This window comes from Hyaena hyaena, unplaced genomic scaffold (assembly GCF_003009895.1).
Source record: "Hyaena hyaena isolate Hyena2069 unplaced genomic scaffold, ASM300989v1 scaffold_72, whole genome shotgun sequence".
NCBI lineage: Eukaryota > Metazoa > Chordata > Mammalia > Carnivora > Hyaenidae > Hyaena > Hyaena hyaena.
Genome location: NW_024080703.1, coordinates 3,349,063 through 3,369,938, shown reverse-complemented (window position 1 = coordinate 3,369,938; position 20,876 = coordinate 3,349,063). Strand labels below are relative to the sequence as shown.

Sequence of the window (20,876 nt, the reverse complement as noted above, 5' to 3'; positions counted from 1 at the left end):
TTATTTTTAGCAAGAGTCACAGTAATCATCAGATGAATAACTTACTGAGAAAATTAAGCCTGAATTTGCCTTTGTGAAGAGATCCTCACTGATTTCCTATACATAGAAGCATAGTCTGAATATTATTGTATTTCAGAAATCACATTACTCTGAATAGATGCTATTTGAAATACACATCCTCAATTAATGGAGTTAAATCTTGATTTACATCCGTGAAAAGATTTTCCCACCTGTTACAGATTTAGGCAGATTTTAGCTGTGGGAGATTGTGTTCTTTTCACAATAATTACTTTCCAAGGGCAATGTTTGTTGAATATCTGTAGCAGTAAAGCATGAATTTGTGTCCCTTTTACCTCACCATTAGGTAAAGAAATTTAGGGAGAAGATCCCATAAATACTACTTTGTTAAAGTAAATGACATAAATTAAGACTTGCATAGATTTGTTTTTCTTAAAATTGTGTTAAAAAACTGAAGATTTTATGTTTTGTTAAAGTTAAAGCTATAATAATGGACTAAGATTACTTAAAATGATTTGAGGTAATATGTTCTTAATATACATTTTCATAAAAGTTTTATGACTGGGTCAGAACATACCCTTAGTCTTAGTCGGTTAAGCGTCCGACTTTCGCTCAGGTCATGATCTCGCGGTTCTTGGGTTCGAGCCCCGCGTCGGGCTCTGTGCTTACTGCCAGCTCAGAGCCTGGAGCCTGTTTCAATCTGTGTCTCCCTCTCTCTCTGACCCTCCCCTGCTCACGCTGTCTCTCTCTCTCTCTCCCCTAGGAAAAAATATATAAAAAAAAAAAAAAAAAAAAGAACATACCCTTAGTACTTACTAAGAAGTCTATTCTTAGAAGAAACTGGCTAAATGCCATGGATATTTAAGAATTATGCCCTCTATGGGGCGCCTGGGTGGCTTAGTCGGTTAAGCGTCCGACTTTCGCTTGGGTCACGACCTCGCGGTTCGTGGGTTCGAGCCCCGCGTCGGGCTCTGTGCTAACTGCCAGCTCAGAGCCTGGAGCCTGTTTCAATCTGTGTCTCCCTCTCTCTCTGACCCTCCCCTGCTCACGCTGTCTCTCTCTCTCTCTCCCCTAGGAAAAAAAAAAAAAAATTAAAAAAAAAAAAAAAGGAATTATGCCCTCTAAATCATAAGTTAAGAATTGCTAACTGCTGTTGGAATGTAGTTTGTCTTTTTCTTTTTTTAGTATGTTTTTCAGTGTTTATTTTTTAGAAAAAGAGAGAGACAGAGCACGAGGGGTGGGAGGGGTAGAGAGAGAAGGAGACTGAATCCAAACCAGGTGCCAGGCTCTAAGCTGTTGGCATAGAGCCTAACGTGGGGCTCCAACTCATGAACCTAGAGGTCATGACCTGAGCTGAAGTCGGGCTGCTTAACCAACTGAGCCACCCAGATGCCCCACTACACATTATAGTGCTTACACTTGATAGGTATTGAGTATTATCACTCATTGTAAAGTAGAAGAAGCAATTCTCACACCTCTATATGGTGGAAAATGCATTTTCCTTGATTTACGAGATCCTCAATGATAATATTCAGGGAGTGTTTGCTGATGAGGGTCTAAAACCACACTAGTACATAATGCCAATCATACTTTCAGTGGGATCAGTGAGAAAATTTGAGCCAGTAATTTCACTTGCAAAAAGTTGAATGTCCTACTAATAAGAAAATAGTAAATTTTCTTTGAACTAATTTTAGATTGAGAAGTTAGTAGTTTTGTAGTTTTAAAACCAGGAAACTTTTTTTCCCATATAAATAAGTAGGAAGGAAAAATGTATACTGTATACATTTATATTCTGTTATCAAGAATTGTTTTTGCATGATGGCCTGTTCAAAAGATTTGTTTGCTTTCATTACAAGTTGATAATTTAGTAATGATGAAGGTGACCTTTGTAAGCACTTGTTGGCTATGATGTTAGACTGTAACATGCACTATATAATCCTAGCTTCATGAGATGACGGAGTCTATTTGTCATGTTCATCACTGTCTCCTCACTGTCGGCACAGTGCTTTGTATATAATAAATTGTAAACATCTTTTCTTCTTTTTTTGATGAATGAATACTATTAGTAATTACTGAGAACACATCATGTGATTAGTAGTACCCTGTGTGGTTTTTAACTTGACTTGCAAGTGTTTATAGCCAGGTTGCAAGTGAAATTATTTATTTATAAAGCTTATCTTTTAGTATTACAGCCCAGTTTAGAATGTGTTAATTAAGTTGGAAAAGACCATGGAGAAGTTGGGATTTGAATTATACTTTGGAGTGGGCAGAGAAAGGCCAACAATATTATCAGATAAGAAAGGAAAGTTGTATTTGAGGAATAAACTACTGGAAATGAGAAACTTGTGTTTGTGGGGTAGTTGGAGGTAATGTTGACCAAGTAGGGCAAGATGGTTACAGAAAGTTGCATGTCAGGCCAATGAACTCAGACTTCTAGGCTAGTCTTAGAATAGCCATCCTGGACTGACTTCTGGCAACTTACTCTTGAAAGAACTTCACTGACAGAAAAACATACATTGCTTCCATCAGCTTGCAATAATGTTAATATCTTATATTTGAGAGCACCTAACATTTTCTAAAGAACTTTTTTTTAAATTTTTTTATTTTTATTTTTTTTTTAAATATTTTTTATTTATTTCTAGGAGAGAGAGAGACAGCGTGAGCAGGGGAGGGTCAGAGAGACAGGGAGTCACAGACTGAAACAGGCTCCAGGCTCTGAGCTGGCAGTCAGCACAGAGCCCGACGCGGGGCTCGAACCCACGAACCTCGAGATCATGACCTAAGCGAAAGTCGGACGCTTAACCGACTAAGCCACCCAGGCGCCCCTCTAAAGAACTTTTAATTACTGTCTTTGTTTCTAAATAGACAGGGCAGCTACTGTCATCGTTGCTGTATTTTCTCTGGTTTTACCACAACTATGACACATAGCAGAAGTAGAATCAGTTCCTTATAATGTGGTTGTCTTAAAATTGTTAGAAGCATTGACTTAAGAGTAATCAAAGTTTTATCATGATATATTCAAATTATAGTAGCATGTAGGTAGCAAGATATTTGTTCTAGGACCCTCAGATCCCGTCAGAATAGAAATCCAGAAAATAGCTTTGAACTCTTTGATCAAGGGTTTGGATTGTAAGGTTTTTCTTATAATAAGTTGAAGTACATCTTGATAAGTGATTTACTGTTACAGTGACTTGTACAAAGTGGGAAATCAGTGTGTTGTTTTAAGTGGCTACTAAAGGTTTTAAGTTTGAGTGTATAGATTATGTTAAGGTTTTAATAGAATTTTTCCTGTATGCATTCTTTTGAAATCTTAGGCAAGTAGGGCTTTTGAAACCTTGAAAATTAGTAGAGCATTTGGAAAGGTTGACATGTTGTATTTGTCCTTTTATCCCTATTTATCCCAACTACATTATGAGAGTTTATGATTTACTAAAGTGAAGGTTAACATTTTTTCTTCATAAAAATCAACACCTTGTTATTGTCTTTGAGAAAATTCTGGTATTCATTAAATGATAAGTAGTTGGTGGTTTAACATTAACTTATTTTCTTTGGGCATCTTTTCAGAGTTTCCCTGTTCTTTATTTTAGTTTTGAATTTTTAAAGTTTATTTATTCATTTTGAGAGAGAGAGTGAGAGCAAGAGCATGGGAGGGGCAGAGAGAGAATCCCAAGCATGCTCCACGCTGTCCATGCAAAGCCCGATGTAGGGCTTGAACTAATGAACTGTGAGATTATGACCTGAGCTAAAACCAAGAGTTGGTCAGTAGTAACTGACCTAGCCACCCACGTGCCCCTCCCTGTTTTTAAAAATCTTAGTCTATAGTTCCTGAATGTAATACTGCCATACCTTTCCAAGTTAAGATACTTGAAATTTGTTTCAGTGATGGAATTCTTTAGTGGTGATACATGCTGTAAAAGGAGATTCTAGGAAGACGATTGATTCTGCCCATGAGTACCTAGTGATGAAGTCTTAAAGATTTCATGAAGATAAGTTATTAATATGAAGAGACCACTTCAAGAGAAGTTTGTTCTGACTTCTACTGAAAAGTGAAGGTTATGAAAGTTTAACTTGAGCCCATGTAATTATGAATGGGTTCTTGTTAAATATATGCCTATTTATGGTATATCTGCTTAGTTTAATAAAATGAAATTGAGGAATCTTTTCCTGGTAAAATATTTTAATTAGGTATAGTCTGATTTTATAAACAAATAAGGGAATCATAAAAATACAAATAATCTAATAAACTCAGAAGAGTAGAGTTACTAAATTGTAGACCAAGGAGTAGATAGTTGCTGAACATACATCAGACTCATCTTAATGACTCAGGTTCATGCTTTTATATATATTGATTATATTGGGTCATAAATGAAAATCATATAGGATATTGGATGCTGCTGAGACCAGAATATACCTTGAAATTTGCATCTTCAGAAAATCCTGATTTTTGTTTTCATCTTTGATGATTTGAAGATTTGCTGGCCCTGTACCATGTATGTCTTTCTGCAAAAGTACCAAATCAAAGGCCAGAATAGCCATATTGTATTTTTTCCTCACTGAGAACATCCTTCTGGTAATAATCCTTTGATTATTTTTCTGCACCATTCCAGCCACCTACCATTTCTCTGTAATGTACCGTTCAATCTTTTCAGTAGTCCTCACACTCTTTTTTTTAAATCTCACTTGAACTTGTTAATGAGCATTAAAGATGGAAAACTCTTCCATCATGTCTCAGTTTTTGCGTATCATCTGGAAAGGACTTAAAGTTGTCTAAAATTTGTTTTTTAACAGTAGCTAATGTGAAGTGTGTTTTTTTTTTTAAACATTAAAATGGTTAAAAGTGAGTGCTGGCTTCCCTCTGCCTTGCTTTGTCTTTCTTATTTCAAGTTATTTGGACGGTGCCCATGATTGGACTTGACTTCTGAGATATGCATATGGGTAGATGTGTGAGTGATGGTTGCCTAGAAGACTCCGTTGTACATATGATTCCTAGAAATCATGTTTTTGGTTAAATAATATCCAGAGAATTTCCAGATATTCTTCCTTGAAAATTTTAGACCAACTGTGTTAGCCACAAAGGAATACCCATTGTTTCCATGGTTAGCAGGCCAGGTCCTTTGAGTCACAGACTTGGTTCTGTGTCAGTTATTTTTTCCTTTCGAATGCCATACAGAAATTCATTTTTCATCTTCTAAGCAGCTTTTGCTTTTAGCAGTGTTTTATTGCCTCATGTCATCCTCTGCTTTTTCTCTTCCTTTGGGTGGAGCCAAATAAGAGCAATAGCTTATTCATTCATTATCATCATAAAAAATGAAAGGTATAAGAAAGTAAGCTGAGTGTAGTTTAACAAGTTTTATATTGTTATGTAAGTCATAGATTTCTGCTCATATATAAACTCATTTTTTAGTACTTGAATTGTAATCTCTAATGGACCACAGAATTCTGATGGTTTTGTTAAATTGTTGTCATAATGAATTATGTAAAACACATTAGTTTTTCACATTGCTAACTATATTCCCTTTTATATTGAATCTGTTTTTTCTTAGACACTTGTTTCACAGATTAATTTATAAGCCCTTAGGTCTTTTCCCATTTTTAAAAAAGATTTTTTAGTGTTAATTTATCATAGAAAGGGAAGGGCAGGGGAGGGAATGGCAGAGAGCGAAGGAGATACAGAATCAGAAGCAGGCTCCAGGCTCTGAGCTGTCAGCACAGAGCCCGACGTGGGGGTCGAAGCCACAAACCATGAGATCATGACCATAGCCTGGCTGCCTAACCCACTGAGCCATGCAAGGCACCTCTTTTCCTCATTCTTTGTACACACGTGCAAACATACACATTCCCATACTATCCCGTCAAAGATTTGTGAGAATTCCATCATGTTTGGTCCTTCTACCCATTACATCATCACGTGCCAGAAACTTGCTAATAATTTCTATTCCCACAGTTTTGTTTGCCCTTCACAGCTAGACTTTTAGGTGAATGTTTCCTTGTTTTTCTGGCCTATTTTCTTTTTCTGCCTTTGAATCACTGGCAACTTCTCCTGATTCCTTTCTCCTCCCTCCCAACAGAAATTTCCATGCAGTATCGGCATGATGGAGCTTGTCCAACAACTAGTAAGTTGTCGAACTGGGTTGGTAACCCAGGCTTTTTGACTTCTACTTTAGTGGGGTTTTTTTCTGTTATATTGTGCCACCCCTGAACCTCTAATTTTTAATTTTCCGTAATGCAGTTGGTTCTTAATTAAGCAGATTTTTTTCCTCCTATAGAGATATCTTAACTTGCTGCTTGTCCTGAGGTCAGGATCCATATTAGTAAAATGGTGACCAAATTTTCATTATTCTTGGCTTTTTTTATGTGTTGTTTCTTGTGACTTCTGTTCCTATTGAAATAATATTTTTAGAATTTGGTTCCCACTAATCTTGATGTTAATATAATTTTTTAATATTTGTTGGCTTTGACTTCTATATATGTCAAGACTATTATACTAAAGTTTAGGAAATGAGATTTTTTGATCAGGTTAGATGATAAAATGAAGTTTTCCTTTATAATAAATACTGGTGAGTGTAGAATTTGTTGTGGTAGATTTACCTTTACAAAATTGAATCCTACAGATACTTTTAGCAAGAAAGACATTACATAGACTATTAAATGTCTTCTTAAAAGTAATCTTACATATGTATTATTAAGAAAGTTTGTCACCATTATGACAATATATCTAACATATTAAATGTATTAGGTGATAGATTGGCAGATGAAATACAATACTTAGAAATTTATACCATATAAAAACTGAGCCAAGCTTGCAGTTTTAATGATTCAAACAGTGATACATGATACTTATTGAGATTTTATTATACTGACTCAGTCTGTGCCTATGTATTTCTTTTGTGTGTTTGAGAATGATCTTAACCTGAAGTCCTTTTTTCCTTACTTAAAAGCTTTCTCAGAGTTGCTGAATGCAATACACAATGGTAAGTTTTATTAGAATCTTCTCTAGTGGTTCATTTATCACAAAGGTTGCCTTTTATTGAGAAACCCGGTTGAAAGCTTGCATGTTCTATTGATACAATGAAACCCAGCTCTGCAGTGAGGCAATTGTTCAGCCCCTTAGCGAGAACTTTCTGTAGATTGCCTCCAGGAGGATGCTAGGTCAATGTAGTTCATCAGTTTAGCTTTTATTGTCTCTTTGGAAGGCAAAATGATAATAGTGTTGTTCTAACTTTATGAAAGTCTTTTTTTTCTATTTTTGTAAATAGTTTCTCCAGTTCTTTTGAGCTCTCTTGTGGTGGTGCCGTCACTAATTGGTACCTTGGTTAAGAATTAGCTGCTTCTTCCACAACTTGAAATGTGAATTTTGTTTTCGGGATTTAAAAAAATTAATGTGTAGAATGCTTTTATTGGGTTGCCCCTATATTTTATATGCTGAACAAATGGAAGATAGCCTTTTAAATGCTGTCTCCTTTGGAACCAGGTTTTTATAGGGGAGTTGCATCTTCTGCAGAGTTGGGTTCTATAATCAGAATATGAGGCACATGCTAGCTCTTTTCAATATTGCAATGTAACTATAATGAAAGTCATGTTTGCAGTAATGTTTGAGCATTTCTTCAGTTTTGAAGAAAATTTAGTGTTCAAAAAACCTTTTTAATCTAGTGTCCTCTTTGTTGATTGTTTTCAGTTATTAACTGACATACCTTATCTGTTTGAAATAATTTACGTGATCCTAAGCAGTTTTCGAGCACATTTTATTAACTTTATAAAACTTTGGATAATTTGATAATGTAGTTTAATTTGCAAGTTGCTTTCTGTTGTGAGTGTATTGTCAGATGTTTACAAATCTGTAGTTGGCATGATGAAGAGCAGTAGACACTTGTGTTGATTCGGGGGCGGGAGTGGCCAGGATGGGAAATCATTTCACAAATGACCATTTTATTAATGAGTGCATTTATTTATAATTCTTGCTTCCTGGTGTAACCTGGAACTGCAGAGTCTCAGAAAATGAATTCTCCAGAGAACATGGCACTCTTGAACTTTAGGTATCTAGAGGAAAAAAGGGATTGGAAGCATTCCTGAAAGTAAACTAAATATGTTACCATTCTTTGGTAGGGAAGCATAAAAATAAAAGAGGTTTAACATCTTTTTCAGTTTGCATAGTTAAATTTGGCTCTCTAATTTTGGAATATTAGAATTTTAGAGACATACTGAAAGTTTGAAAAGCATATACTTGGAATAATAAGAAAGGAGATTTTGTGGGGAGCAATTGTGAATGAATTGTCACATAAATCCTTTGCCATTATTAGTCAGCAGAGTACTGGAATATGTCAACTTAATGGGACAGTTGTCATATTTTTCTCTATAGGTGAATGAAATTGATGTCCTGAGATTAACAAAATGAACAGATTTTCTTTAACATTTTGTATCTTATTAAGATTGTGTTTGAGAGAGAACACTGAGGTAGTGTGGTCAGATATTTCTGTATTCTTAGTCACATATTTTTAAAACATGAAATAAATAATGGACTTCTATATTTTTCTTTAGTTTATATCTAGTAGTTTGTACCTACCTCTTAACCTCCTTCATCCCTTTTGCCTCCTCTCCCCCTTCCGTTTCCCTACGCAGCCTCCAGTCTGTTCTCTGTTTTCATGAGCTTGGAGTAGTTTGGGTTTTGTTTTGTTTTAGATTCCATGTTTGAGATCATACAGTATTTATCTTTTTCTTTTCTGTCTGACTTACTTCACTTGGCATAATGCCGTCAGGGTCCATTCACTTTGTCACAAATGGCAAAATTTTGTTCATTTTCATAGCTAAATCATATTCTGTTGTATGTATGTATAGTACATTTTCATTACCCGTTGATGGCCATTTAGGTTGTTTCCATGTCAATAAAGTTGCAGTGAACATGGGGTGCATATATTTTCTCAAATTAGTGTTTTCATTTGCTTCGGATAAATATCCAGTAGTGGAATTAATGGATTATATGTTCAGCTTTTAATTTTTTGAAGAACTTCAAACTCTTCCATAGTGGCTCCACCATTTTACAGTCCCACCAGCACTACACAGGGGTTCTCTTTTCTCCGCATCCTGTTATTTCTTGATTTTTTGATAATAGCCTGTCTGACAGATGTGAGCTGATGTCTCCGTATGATTTTGGTTTGCATTTCCCTGATGATTGGTGGTGTTAAGCATCTTTTCATGTGTCTTTTGGCCATCTGTATGTTGTCTTTGGAAAAATATCTATCAAAAATCAGATTGTTTGGGGCTTTTTTGCTATTGAATTACATGAGGTTTTTTAAAATATGTTTTGGGGGTACCTGAGTGGCTCAGTTGTTTGAATGTCCCACTCTTGATTTTGGCTCAGGTCACGATTGCAGGGTGATAGGATCGAGCCCCGTGCTAGGTTCGATGCCGAGCATGGAGCCTGCCTAAGATTCATATTCTCCCTGCCCCTCTCCCCCTTCACTTCTCTTCCTCTCTCCCTCCCTCCCTCCTTCTCTTCCTCTGCCCCTCTCTCCCACTTGCACTCTCTCTCTCTAAAAAAAAAAAAAAAAAAAAAAAGCATGGATATTATCAGATAGATGTTTTGCAAATATTTACTCCCATTCAGTGCATTGCCTTTTTATTTTGTCTATGGTTTCGTTTGCTCTGCAGTGCCATTTTAGTTGATGTGCTTCGGGGGTTTTTTTGGCTTTGGTCAAATCCAAAATATTATGACTCATGTCAGGGAGCCTATGTTTCTTTCTAGAAGTTTATGGCTTAGGGTCTTCAAGTCTGCAATCCATTTTGAGTTAATTTTTGTGTACAGTGTAAGGTAGTGGACCAGTTTCGTTCTTTTGCATGCAGTTGTTCAGTTTTCCCAGCATCGCTTATCAGAGACTGTCCTTTCGCCATTGTATATTCTTGGCTCCTTGTAAATAAATTGACTCTGCATGCATGCATTTTTTCCTGGGCTTTCCATTGTGTTCGTTGATCTGTGTGCCTCTTCTTATGCCAGTATCATACTGTTTTGATTATTATGGCTTTGTAATGTAGTAGTTTGAAATCAGGGAGCATGAAGCATCCAGCTTTGTTCTTTGTTCTCAAAATTGTTTTGGCTATTCAAGGTCTTTTGTGGTTTCATACAAATTTGGGATTTACTCTGTTTTTGTGAAGAATACTATTGGAATTTTGATAGAGGAATGCCCTGAATCTGTAGAGTGCTTTGAGTAGTATGGACATTTAAACAATATTATTCTTGGGGCGCCTGGGTGGCTTAGTCGGTTAAGCGTCCGACTTTCGCTTGGGTCATGATCTCGCGGTTCGTGGGTTCGAGCCCTGCGTCGGGCTCTGTGCTGACTGCCAGCTCAGAGCCTGGAGCCTGTTTCAGTCTGTGACTCCCTCTCTCTCTGACCCTCCCCTGCTCATGCTGTCTCTCTCTCTCTCCTAGAAATAAAAAAAAAATAAATAAAAAAACCCCACATAAACAATATTCTAATCCCTGAATGTAGAATATCTTTCCATTTATTTTTGTCTTCAGTTTGTTTCGTTGATGTATTACAGTTCTCCGTATAGAGATCTTTTACCTCCTTAATTAAGTTTATTCCTAGATATTTTATTTTTTGATGTAATTATAAATGGGATTGTTTTCTTAATTTCTCTTTCTGGTAGTTTGTTTTTAGCGTCTGGAAACACAACAGATTTTTGTATATTGATTTTGTATCCTGCAACTTTACTGAATTCATTTATTAATTCTAACAGTTTTTTGATGGAATCTTTGGGGTTTTCTGTAAATAATATGTTATCTGCAAATAGTGACAGTTTTACTTGTTCCATTTCAATTTGGATGCTTTTAATTCCTTCTTCTTGATAGTTGCTCTGGACTTACATTTTTAATTGCAAAGAGAAGGATAGTAGTGATACCTGGTGGTATTTAGCTTAAGGAGGGTTTGAGGGAGAATCACTTGGACTTAGTTGGGAAAATCCATGTTTGTGTACTCTTTTTTTTAAGTGTTAGCTTATTTTTTTTATTGTAAAAAACGCATTAAATTTGCCATTTTAACCATTTTTAAGTGTGTGTACAGTTTAGTAGTGTTAAGTACATTCACTCTGTTGCACAACCAGTCTCCAAGAGTTTTTAGTCTTACAAAACTAACACTCTGTAGTTATTAAACAACAGCTTTCCATTTCTCTCTCCCCCCTTGCCCAGAGCAACTACAGTTCTTTCTGTTTGTATAAATTTGTCTGTTCTTCTTAAGAATAGAATCATATGCCTTATTTCCCATAGCAGTTTAAACCTTCCCTTAAGGTTTATCCATGTAATAGCATGTACTTAAATTTCCTTTTTTAAGGCTAAATAATATTCCATTTTGTGTATATAACATTTTGTTTATTACCTGTTGAGAGACACTTATGTCGCTTCTACCTTTTGATTACTGTGAATAAGCTGCTTTGAATGGAGAGGTGCAGATAATCCATTTGAATCTCCATTTTACTCAGAAATGCAATTGCTGGATCCTATGTTAGTTCTATTTTAAAATAAGAGTGTCATACTGTTTTCCATAGTGGATGCACCATTTTGCATTCCTGCCAACAATGCGCAAGGATTCCAATTTTTCCACATTCTTGGCAACGCTTATTTTGTTCATTTGTTTGTTTTTGATAGTAACCATACTACAGGGTGTGAGGTGTTAAATGTTAGATTTCACATTTTACATTTTTTTCTTTATTATATTGAGTATCAAGCAATAAAAAGCTTGAAACTTGTTAGTGAGAGCGGAAGAAAAAAAGAATTTACATTTCATCTTATTCTATCATCATTTTCTATGGTTGCTATAAAAAAGTATCTCAAACTTCTAACAGTATAAATTTATTATCTTACAGTCTGTAGGTTAGAAGTCTGACATGGACTCGCTGGGTTACAATCAGGGTATTGGCAGGCTTTGTTCCTTTTTTTCTTAAGGTACTAGGAGAGAATCTGTTTCCTTACCATTTCCAATTTCTAGAAGCTGCCTGCTTCTTTTGCATAATGGCCTCCTCCTCTGTGTTCAAAGTCATCAGTGTTAGAGTCTGTCTTATGCTTATGCCTGTCTGATTCTCAGATTCAAATTTTATGACAACTAGGATGATTTGATTGGCCTCTCTCAGACAATCTAGGATAATCTGTCTGTCTTGGAGTTCTTAGTTTAAATACATTTGTTTAGTTCCTTTTACTGTTTAAGGTAACATATTCGTAGGCTTATCTTTGAGAGGGGGGAGGTAGTATTTGCCCACCATTATCTGCTTCACTGTTATTTAACTGCCTTATTACAAGTAGGGATTACTGGTTAATCCAACAAGAAGATGTAACATGTACAAATATTTATGCACTCAATACAGGAGCAACCAAGTATATAAGAGAAATATTAGTACCTAAAGGGAGAAATAGATAGCAGTACAGTAACACCTCATTACGTCATTGGATAGATCATTGAGACAGAAAGTCAGTAAAGAAATATCACCCTTAAACAAGACATTAGACAGGATGGACTGGGACAGATAATTTATAGAACCTTCCATTTAAAAATACAAGAATATACATTCTTCTCAAGCGCACATGGAGCATTTTCCAAGACAGCTAATATGTTAATCTGTTAAATCTTAATAAATTTAAGAAGATTGAAATTATATCACACATCTATTCTGACCACAGTGATATGAAACTAGAAGTTAATTGCAAGAAAAAAACTGGGACATTCACAAATATGTCAAGATTGAACAACATTGCTACTGAATAATTAATGGGTCAGAGAAAAAATCAAAAAAGAAATAAAAAGATACTTGAGATAAAAATGGAAATGTAACATACCAAAATAAGCAGATGCAGCAAAAACAGTGTTTAGAAGAAAGTTCATAGCAATTAATGCCTACCTCAAAAAACAAAAACCTCAATGTAGCTTTACACCTGAAGAAGCTAGAAAAAGAACAAATGAAGTCTTGAATTGGTAGAAGGAGGGAAGTAACAGTTTAGAATAGAAATAGAGACTTAAGACAATAAGGAAGATCAGTGAAACTAAAGTCTGGTTCTTTGAAAAGATAAACAAAATTGACAATACTTTAGACTCAACCAAGAGAAAAGAGGAATCAAAATCAGAAATGGAAGAGGAGATTACAGCTAAAACCATAGAAAAATGCAAAAGGCTATATATAAGAAAGCCTGTGAACAATTATACATACCAACAAAATGGACAATGTAGAAGAAATGGGTGATTCCTAGAAACATGTTACCTTTTTTTTTTTTTAAATTTTTTTAAATTTATTATTTCCAGGAGAGAGAAAGAGACAGTGTGAGCAGGGGAGGGTCAGAGAGAGAGGGAGTCACAGACTGAAACAGGCTCCAGGCTCTGAGCTGGCAGTCAGCACAGAGCCCGACGTGGGGCTGGAACCCACAAACCGCGAGATCATGACCTAAGTGAAAGTCGGACGCTTAACCGACTAAGCCACCCAGGCGCCCCACATGTTACCTTTTAAGACTGAATCATGATGAAATGAAAAATCTGAAGAGACTGATTACTGGTAATGAAATTGAATCAGTAATCAAAAACCTCCCAGCAAACAAGATTCCATGATCAAATGGCTTCACTGGTAAATTCTACCAGACCTTCAAAGAAAAATTAAAATCAGTCTTTCTGAAACTCTTCCAAAAAATAGAAGTGGAAAACTCTCCCAAACACATGTTACCAGGCCAGCATTACTCTGATACCAGAACCAGACAAGGGCACCACAAAAAAGGGAAGTCACAGGCCAGTATCCCTGATGAACATAGATGTAAGAATCCTCAACAAAATATTAACAAAACAAATTTAGTAACACATTAAAAGTATTGTACCCCGGGGTGGCTCAGTCAGTTAAGCATCCAGCTCGTGATTTGGACTCAGGTCATGATCTCACAGTTTCTGAGATCGAGCCCCATGCCAGGCTCTACACTGACTCCACGGAGCCTGCTTGGGATTCTCCTCTCCTCTTTCTTCCCCTCCCCCACTTGCACAAACGTGTGCACTCTTTCAAAATAAACGTTTTTGAAAAGGTATCATGCAGCATGATGAAGTGGGATTTATTCCAGTGATGCAAGGATGGTTCAACACACCAAATTAACAAAGTGAAGGATAAACATATGGTCATCTAAGTAGATAAAAAGTACTTCACAAAATTCAACATCCTGTTATGATAAAAACTTTCAGTGAAGTGGGTATAGAAGGGGAACATACCTCAGTATAATAAAAGCCATATATGACAAGCTCACAGCTAGCATCATACTTGACAGTGAAAAGCCAAAAGATTTTCTTCTAAGGTCAGAAACAAGACAAGGACATCCACTACCACATTTATTCAACATAGTACTAGAAGTCCTAGCCAAAGCAGTTAAGCAAGTAAAAGAAATATAAGGCATCCAAATGGAAAAAGAAGAAGTAAAACTCACTGTTTTCAGATGACATACTATATATAGAAAACCCTAAAGACTTCATCAGAAAACTGTTAGAACTAGTAAGCGAATTCAGTAAAGTTGCAGGATGCAAAATCAGCACACCAGAAGGTATTACATAAATCGTTTCCAAAATTAGGTTTCATTAGCACATGCATTTATTAAATAATTTTGGCTTTAGTGCCTTTTTTGTTAACTTTTCTCTCTTAAACTGCTAGTGACTAGTTCCAGTTGCCAATTCCTTGCTATACCACTCTGTTTCAAAGCTTTTTTATTAAACTACAACATTCTCCTCTTTTCTTTTAAATAAAATATTTCAGAATTATGGAAAATACAGGGACCAATACAGGAGTCATGAATTTATTACTAATTTAACATCTGTTAATATTTTGCCATATTTTCATAGATCCTTGTCCAATTTATGAAATATTTGATACATTTTAAGCAATACATATTAGCTCTTTAGCATGCAATAATAAAATAAGTACTCAGGAACCTTTCACCAATTTAAGAAATAGAGCTACTAATGTTGTTGAACCTAGTGCATGCTCTTTACCACTGCATTTCCCAGAGTTTAACTGCTATCCTCATACCTCATACCCTTTTTACGTTTATTATTCCTTTGCTCTGTTCTGAATGTGTGCATGTATAAAAAGCACATTCCCTTACCCTGTTTCATTCTTTTCTCTGTCAGAGTAAATAGTGGTTCTTCTACTTCTCTATTATCTCTTTTCCCCCCTAAATTTTTTTTAAAATGTATTTTTTTAATGTTTTATTTATGTCTGATAGTGTGAGCAGGGGAGGGTCAGAGAGAGAAGGCTCTGGGCTGCCTGTCAGCACAGAGCCTGACGCAGCACTCGAACCCACAAATTGTGAGATCATGACCTGAGCCAAAGTCGGCCGCTTAACCGACTGAGCCACCTAGGCACCCTTCCCCCTAAATTTTTGATGAGATAAAATTTACATAACATAAAAGTTATCATTTTAAACTGTTTAAAAGTATACAATTCAGACATTTTTAGTATATTCACAATGTTGTGTAACTGTCACCATGAATTAATTCCAGAACATTTTCATCAAACCAGAAAGAAATCACATACATCCCAAGTCCCCTTTCCCCACTAAATCACCCGGGAACCACTACTCTACTTTCCGTCTCTTTGGATTTGCCTGTGAACATTTTCATGTACAAGTTATTGTGTGGATATATGTTTTTATTTGTCTTGGGTATATTCTTAGGAGTAGAATTGCTAGGTCATATGGCAAGTATATTAATGTTTTGAGGAACTGCAATAGTGTTTTCCATAGCACTTGTAATACATTCGTATTAGCAGTATATGAGGGATCCAGCTTCTTCAGTCCTCACCAACGCTTGTTTTTTTCTTTCTTTCTTTAACCGTAGCTATCCAAGCTGGTGTCAGTAATATCTCATTGTGGTTTTGATTTGCTTTTTCCTAATGACTAATGGTATTAACATCTTTTTATGTTCTTATTGGCCATTTCTAGATCTTCTTTGGAGAAATACCTATTCCTATTTTCTGTGTGTCAGTTCTTGTAATTTTTATGTTTTTTAAGAATTTGTCCTCCCCGCAAACAAGAATTTGCCCAGTTCACCTGCATTTTTTAATTTGTTTGCATACCCACCTTGTCAAATTAAAAAGATTATAAAGATTGCATACAGTCGGTATCCTTACCAATCCTTTCATCCCTGATTTTAGTAATTTGAGACTTCTGTTTTCTTTGTGAGTCTAAGTGAAGACTAGCGAGTTCTGTTCATCTTTTAAACCAACTTTTAACATTTAACATTTTCTCTAAAGTGTTCCTGTTTTTATTCCATTTCTGCTGTTTATTATTTCCTTTCTTCTGCTTGCTTTGGGTTTAGTTTGCCTTTTTTCTAGTTTCTAAGGTGGAAGATTATTGATTTAAAAATTTATTTTTTAATTTCTTAAAATTTTTATTCATTTTTGAGAGAGAGAAAGAGAGTGCACAAGCATGGGAGGGGCAAAGAGAGAGGAGGACAGAGGATATGAAGCAGGCCCCTTGCTAACAGCAGCGACCTCAATGCTGGGCTCAAACTCACAAACTGTGAGATCATGACTTGAGGTGGAGGTTGTGCACTTAGCTGACTAAGCCACCCACGTGCCCCAAAATTGGTACTCTCTGATAAGGAAATAAGATTTTCATCAATACTAAGAAAACTACATTTAGGAAAAACACTTCGACCAATCTAAATAAAATTAGGTGCAGTGGAATGAATTTTATGTGACTAGAGAAATTTAGGAGAAAGAATATTAAAATTACTGTCTCAATAAAGGAAAAAGAGAACTGGTAGGAGAAAGATAAAACGTAAAACTTATTAAGTACATTTTGGAAACTTTTAAGGCAATTTGGAAAGACAAAATACTCATTTAAATATTTTAAAGAATAATATATGGATGGTGAACTTTAAATGTCCAGAGAGTGAAGTGCCTTGTATTTTGTGACATTTGGTTTATGGTAGTGCCTTGAAACTAGCCAGCTTGACTAGGAGAATTTAGACTTCATGATGCCACTAAAGTGTAAGTGTAACCTCTGGGTTTCGTTTAGTAGGTATATTTATAATGCTTAAAATGATGAAACAAATAATATGTATGTAGGGATTATGGTTTGCTTTCCAAGTCCAGTTGAAAACTAACCTCTTGTCTGCCTGGTTCTAATTGTTCTATTTCAGGTATGATTTTCCTCTAGTGCTTTTTAGGTTGTTTAACAATTTTATTTATTTACAAGTTTTTCTTACTAGAGTATAAACTCATTTACAGTAGGGTTGGGTTTTATTCATGTTTATTTCATTGGCGTTTTGCTCATCATCTACTTGGTGCTCCATAAATATTGAAGGAATAAATAAATCATTGTCAGTCACTGCATAGTCCTGGAAGAGTTTTCATATATTCTTGGCAACACGTTCATTTTCCTTGGGAATTAAACTTTGCATTAGGCAGTCTTGTTTTCTCAAGAGTAGGAACCTGGTTTTTGCTACAGTAATGCATTTGCTTCATTTGTTTGTCCTGGCTATTCTCATTCTCAATATAATTTTGAAATAGTAGATTAAAGTAGCTAAAGTGCTTAGATCTATTTTCACAGCAGTATATTGCTAATTGATTTCTGTGCCCCATTTACTGTGCTTTTAAATTTTCTTTAATTATGGTACTTCTAGTTTGTCATGACCATGCTCATTAAACAAATCTCATTTGATGGAGGAGGCAAAGTAATGTCAACCAATTATTCATAAATAGCTGCTATAGGGTTGAGAATAAGCATGGATGCTAATTGATTTTAGGGGTGAACGTTCTTCCTCAAGAATGTAATCCTACTGAGGTTTGTTATAATATAATAGTTTGTAGGAAACTAGATCTTTGCTGTTTATGTATATCCCCTCTCCATTGCAGGGAAGCATTAAGAAGGTAGGGATCTAAGAACAGAGATGAGCAATTCTCAGGCATCACCACAACCTATTAATCATTTGAGATTCCCTACACGTAATGAGGTATTACAATGAGGTATTACTGATAGGAGGAGCTGTTGGTGTGAACAGTGTGGAGATTGAGAACCGTTGATCTAGATGATTCTAGATCTAATTTCTTTTTAATCACAGTAGACTTGTTTTTCCTTCTTACCTGATATAGTAGGCTGTATTCTTTATTTTTATACATTACATTACTATATTCCAGGATGCAACAAATGGTACTGTTTGTTCCTATGCTGGAAGGAATTTGGCTAATACTGTAGAGCCTTGCTAAGTATTATAAGACATATACTGTAGATAAGATGGTAAGATTTTTTTCCATTTCAAATCAGCCAAGCTATTTATCTCTTGGATCACTCTAAGCTTCTGGAAGACAGGCTTCAAAGACTTTTAAGTGATAAACACAGAAGGATATTAACATTTGGATGGTGAATCAGCCACTGGGAAGAAAAAGTAATTTTCAGTATGCATGTTAACTACTAGAAAGCAAAACGAACTTACAGGTGTCTCATTGAAACAAGAGAGACAGAACCTGCAAAGGGAAGGGATTAGTATAAATGGAAATGAATTTTTAAGAATTACTTTTAAACTGATTAAATGATAATGCCGTTAACAGTTTATTTAGAGCAATGCCTTTTTATTTTAGCAAAAACCAATTTATAATCACTTAATTTTCCATAGATTTTTTGGTTTTGTTTTTTTTGTTTTTTTCCTTTAACCCTACTGATTGTTCTGCCCATAGTGTCTTAAGTTTCTTGACTTGTACTTATCGTGGTAGTTTTTAGGAACTGATTATTAAAAATTTTAAATTAAAGTGTGTCTTTTCTTTAGACAGAGATGACAGTTCTACACTAACAAAGCAGGAACTTAAATTCATAGGTATGTACCAAATTCAAGCATGATTTTAAGGGTAATAGTGTTAAAATAATTAATCCTAATGTAGCTTAGAAATCTTCCTATATATACAGCAGTAATGGGGAGCTATAGTCCCAGAAATGATAACCGAAAGGACTTCTCCATAATTCTGGGTGGTTGGTGGGATGACTGTTTATAAGATTCTTGTATTTGTTTGGTTTTGCCATATTGCCTCAGACACGGTAGGGTGGGTTTTAGGATTTCTAAAATTATTTACCTGCCAGGGTCTAGATGCCTAGACAACTTTGTACATCTATGACCCTTCTCTCTCACTGAGGGAAAGAAGAATCAGAGACCATATTCTATGATTTATAATAAATTTCTGATTCTGTAATGTACTTTTCACATCCTTCTGGATCAGTCGAGAGTGATCATGTGTACTCTGAAAACACTGTTCTTAACCAGTTAATGTACGCAGCCACTCCCTCCCCAAAAAACCTCAGTTTCACATACTAATAAAACTAATCTTTGTGGGCTGTGAGTACCTGCACTATGGAACTATTTCTTCTCAAAAGTGTCTTAGCCTTTTTTTCATTTGAAAAGTGTGAAGTTCTTTCTGTATCTAAAAATCCTGGTCATTTTCTTTGGGGAAATAATTCTGTACTGTAAATGGATCCTTTCAGGAACATAAAATCTAAAAGGATAAATCGGTGCATAAATAATAATTTCAAGACATATAGTTATAACTTCTTTAATGATCTACAGTATAAAAAGAATTCAAGGTCAGGGAAAATTACTTTCAGCTGAGGGAATGAGATGTCCAGAGAATGTAACATTTTCCCAGATGCTTAAAGCATATGTAAAATTGAGCTATTTAGAGATAGGGATCAGGGATAGACTTCCAGTCCCTGGAATACAAATAGCACAAGCAGTGGCACATAGGCATGTAAAGTGATGGTGATACTGATATTTGATATGAAATGTATGAAAAATAATAGCCTTACATATTAGCCAAAGGAGTTGAAAATAGTTGGTAGTTGGGAAGTAGTTTGAGTTGGGGAAAAAATAAAACCTGTTGTTCAGGAAGGTTCATCTGTCTTTAGCATATAAAAATATTGAAAGGAACTAGAGCACAGAGAAACCAATTAGAATTTTTTGTAATCTAGCTGAATGTATTGAGGGCCTGAGTGAGGGTAGTGGAAGTCAGACTGTTAAGACGTAAGTTACTCAGAAAGAACTGGTAGTATTTGTTAATAAAATGAGTGACAGTAGCTGGGGGAGGGTGGGTATTCATTTACCAACAAGATGTTTAGGTAGAGATGTTTAACATGCAAATGAACAGATGAGGTTAGACTTTGAGCATGAAAGAGAATTGGAAGTAAATCCAGATAGGGGATAAATATAAACTCTAAAATTGGTCATGGCTGAGGAAGACAGGTAGAGAAGACAGAAAGGTTGGATCAAGTTTCTTTTATTATTATTATTTTTAAAGTTTATTTATTTTTGAGAGACAGAGCATGAGTAGGCAGAGAGAGAGGGAGACACAGAATCAGAAGCAGCTCCAGGCTCTGAGCTGTCAGCACCAGAGCCTGACATGGGACTCAAACCCACCAACTGTGAGATCATGACCTGAGCTGAAGTCGGATGCTTAACTGACTGAGCCACCCAGGCGCCCCAGATCAGGTTTATTTTAAAATAAAAAGTATTAATAATTGGAAACGAAGACTCTAGAAAGATAAAGGGTTAAGATGCAAGAGAAGACTATTTCATGAACCAAAGAAGCAGGACAGATGAGATGAACAAGTAGAAAAGTAACTTGAAGGAAGACAGAATAGCTGTGGAAACATTGAGCAGAAAAAAGAAAAATTAGTAACTAGTTTTATAACCTCCACAATTTGGGATTAAGGAATGTTAATGAATTAATTAGATAATTTTAGAAGTAGGTTTTCTCTCCAAATGAAATAATTACTTTCAGGTATACATGAGTAACTTGAGTGTATTTACAGAATTTATCCTGTTAGTGTACTTGAAAAAAATGTTTAAATGATTGCATAATAGTGATAATGATAC

At 35.5% G+C, this 20,876-nt stretch overlaps 1 protein-coding gene across 7 annotated transcripts in view; it reads left to right on the top strand.

The window, feature by feature from the left end:
- MLLT10 (MLLT10 histone lysine methyltransferase DOT1L cofactor) overlaps positions 1-20,876 on the top strand; it is a 229,503-nt gene that overhangs the window by 163,026 nt on the left and 45,601 nt on the right. For 5 of the 7 annotated variants that reach the window (XM_039233039.1, XM_039233038.1, XM_039233044.1 and 2 more), the window contains exons 12-14: positions 6,087-6,131; positions 6,957-6,989; positions 18,783-18,830. The exons of 1 other annotated variant lie outside the window; for it this stretch is intronic. In XM_039233039.1, the coding sequence (XP_039088970.1) occupies positions 6,087-6,131; positions 6,957-6,989; positions 18,783-18,830 (126 nt within the window). The remainder of the gene's footprint in view (positions 1-6,086; positions 6,132-6,956; positions 6,990-18,782; positions 18,831-20,876) is intronic. One more of the 7 variants, XM_039233040.1, reaches the window with a different exon arrangement.